The sequence below is a fragment of the Centruroides sculpturatus genome, unplaced genomic scaffold (genome assembly GCF_000671375.1).
Source record: "Centruroides sculpturatus isolate CEXI.00-Female unplaced genomic scaffold, Cexi_2.0 scaffold1883, whole genome shotgun sequence".
NCBI classification, from domain to species: Eukaryota; Metazoa; Arthropoda; class Arachnida; order Scorpiones; family Buthidae; genus Centruroides; species Centruroides sculpturatus.
In genome coordinates, this window is record NW_019386826.1 from 103,293 (window position 1) to 106,606 (window position 3,314).

At 42.2% G+C, this 3,314-nt stretch overlaps 1 protein-coding gene across 1 annotated transcript; it reads right to left on the minus strand.

Annotated features, from left to right (window-relative positions):
* Positions 1 to 2,559: 2,559 nt before the first annotated feature.
* LOC111615822 lies at positions 2,560 to 3,216 on the minus strand. The gene has a single exon (XM_023357255.1). The coding sequence runs from the start codon at positions 3,214 to 3,216 to the stop codon at positions 2,560 to 2,562; it is 657 nt and encodes a 218-aa protein (XP_023213023.1).
* Positions 3,217 to 3,314: the final 98 nt, after the last annotated feature.

Here is a 3,314-nt window from a genome sequence, read left to right on the forward strand (position 1 = left end):
GGTAATATTTAAACAACGTATCCGGTTGGATAGGTTCGATCATTGCGTAACCTTCCGGAAGTTGAAGTTGAATGTCTCTTAGACTTTTTAACATTACTTCTCGTGAGATAAAGTATGTACTTAATCAACCTTGTTCCAAAATATCAATGGCTTCTCGTAATTCTACTACTTGGAAATGAAATTCTTGAACGGAGAATTTGATCGTTTGTAGAATTATCTCAGAGGCTAGGTTATATTGGTATAAATTCATGACTTCTCCAAAATATTCTTGTCGTTTAAATAATATATAGATCTGGTGTCTATTATGCTTGCTTATATTTAGGGTATCATTTAATAAGGTCGTTTGCGAACGCAATAAGTGAAGAATTCTTTCGTTACGCTGTTTAATGTTCGATATTTCCTTATTCAAGGCTTCAATTTCTTCGGACGTAGCTGTTCCGAAGAGGAATTTGAGGGCTTTCCCTCCTATGTCTATTAAGCCTCTTCTTCGTTTAGGAGATGGGTTTAGAGTAACTAGGTCAGTAAGTTCTTTATATCCCTTATGATAGGTGAGGAATGAAGCTCGGAGGAGTTCAAAACCTTTTGTAGGGAGATTCCATTGGGTTTTAGGATTTTTATCCTTTGGGGTTGTATGTTTTCGTTGTTGGATCATGGCATCTAAATAGGATAAAGCTTGTGAGATGAATTGAATCTGTCGTTCCACATGTTCAAAGTTGAGTTTGGTGACCAGGGTCCAGTGACTTGTGGTCATCAAAAAATTTCCTTGGTGAAGGAAAAGTACTCCTTTAGAAAATTCTACGTGGGTTGATGCAGGTTTCATGGCCGTAGACTTGATACTAAGGATAAGAAAAGTGATTTGGAGATAATTCGTTTTGGCTCCGTAGATGATGTCACCGTCACTTTAGGTCAGTTTGGTTCAGGTTCACCCTTAGTGTATGAGAAGTTTCTTCCACTAGAATAGGAAATATTTTTATTGATTGTAAAGGTTCCCTCGGGAAAAATAAATTTGATCAAACCAAATTTAAGCTACGACTAAATTGTACAACATACTACAGGGTAATGTAGTTGATGCCCTTCCAATATTTCACCATTTTAGTCCCGATCCAAAGGAGAAGATGGTGAGAGAAATCAATCGAGGTATACGACTTCGAGTGGGTCGTGACATAACCCGAGGTTGATTTTCCATTATTCCTTGCTTTCGGAATACATATGGAGGAGTAATTTCTGGTTTTCCTTCCGGTTCCGATTCTTGCTCAATGTCATTGCCCTCAATTTCGCTTTCCGGGAGTATGGAGGCTAAATTAAAGTCCTCCTGGGAAAACGTAAGGGGTTGTGAGGTTATCATTAATGAATTGTCTTCCGAGGTTATGGTGGGCGATTCGATGGTCACCTCTGTGTGATCTTGCGGAGTTATAGGTTGCTTGAATTTTTTCCGGCTTCTTGCCCTCCGGTTTGGTTTCGTTCTCCGCTTTTCTCTTTTGGTGGGAGCTGTTTGTCTAATTTGGAGGATATCCATAGAAGGTTTCTCCCTTTCAGTTTGGGGTTTTGATCTACGCTTCCTTGTGCGCGGCCTTTGAGAAGTGCAAAAATGGATTTGTTTTCCATGGGACAGCACCACCTGGGCATGGTCACGGTCAAATGTCAGTTTCGCCGCCTTTATGATATCTAGGCCTAAGATTCCGTCGCAGGGAGTAGTAATATCGTCTCGTACCACATCGCAAGGTACCATAAATTTCTGGCCTCTTAATTTAAATGTGGGCCTCGCCGTTCCTATAATCATTGTTTGCCTTCCCAGGATGGGTCCTAATTTTCGTTTAAGGCCAAATTTTACGTAAGTTTTTCCCTTCAATCTGTTGGCTAGGTTCTTTGATATGAGTGTATAGTCCACTTGAGGGTCAATTTGCATTTTAACCGGAATATTATTCACATAGATTTGTATAATAGGGTTTTGGGTTTCAACGATTCGNGGGAAAGTCATTCTCCGCATAAATTCCAAAGAAGTTTACTGCATTTTGATCCAGATGTGGCACTTGCGGGTGAGTTTGCTGGATATGTGATAGTAAATTAGGCCGAGCTCCCTCCCATCTGCAGTCGAGATGGGAAAAAAGACAAGTTAAGGGTCTGAAGGAGCATAGGGTTTCATGATCCTCCCGATCTGCTTCATATAACATTTCGGGGCATCCGAAAGTCTCGTTACGACAGGGCAGTCGTAACGAGGAGGAAAGCTGTTCAGTTATTAGACTTCGAATATGTCCTAGAGTCTCTCGGCAGGTAGGGCAGGTGGAAACTCTCGGGCGACATTGTGAACAGATTATGTGCCCATTTGTACACTGTGACACAGGTGGTTTTGCTACTGTAAGGCAGACTGGGCAGCTCACTAAGGCCGTTAATACTGCATTCCGATCAGAGGAGGCCATTATTCTCTGAAAGGGAGAAAAATATAGGTGAGGTACTGGAAGGACAAGGTATATCATTTAAGTTTTTTTTCTTTCAAAAGGCCGTGTTCTCTCTCGAGAAGCCATCTCTCTCATTAGGTTTACACAACCGTATTAACTGTAATTAAGGAGAGGATGATCGGCTAGTGGTAGGAGAAATAAATCGGGGTATGCGGCTTCGGGTGGGGCGAGGCATAACCCAGGGTTGATCTGCAACCGGCCCTTGGCTTCTAAGAGCATAAGGAGGCGTTGACCCCGTTTCTTCTTCTATTTCTGGTTCAGAGCTTTCCCTTTCCTCCTCATCTGTAGATTCCTCGCTCGAACCTTCATCCTCTGATTCCGGAAATCCTTCTGGAGGAGCGGTAGGGATAGAAGAGAAAATAAATTCATCCCAGGGGTCGGAGATGAGATGTTGTTGCTGCTCCGTTGCATCCTCTTCCGGTGTGGAGATGAGTGACTCGGTTGGTGTTTCTGGGTCAAGGTTGAATTCCTGTCTAGCGCTAGTTGGTTTAATTCGGTCGGCGTGTACATGTAGAGTTCGTTTAGTGTTAATATTTTCAATCTTAAAATTAACGGGACCGAGGATTTCAATAATTCGATAAGGTCCCGACCATCGAGGAGCTAATTTCTGTTTTTGGCCTTTAGGTATAACAACTTCCTTTAATAACACTCGATCTCCTAGTTGATAGTGTGGAGGTTTATTTTGTTGGCGGTGTCTCGTTTGCCTCGCCTCCGCAGCTTGTTCGGAAAATTTCTGAGCTGTTTGATGAGCGGTTTGCATTCTTAGTCGTAATTCAGAGGCGAAATTGTCTTCCACATCGTAGGACACGATAGCAGGGCTTGTAACTAGGTTAAATGGATAAGTTGGGTCTCTTCCAT

What these genes read in the sequence shown, in the direction of transcription:
- LOC111615822 (XM_023357255.1), bottom strand. Translation starts at nt 3,216, where the DNA reads ATGCAAACCGCTCATCAAACAGCTCAGAAATTTTCCGAACAAGCTGCG.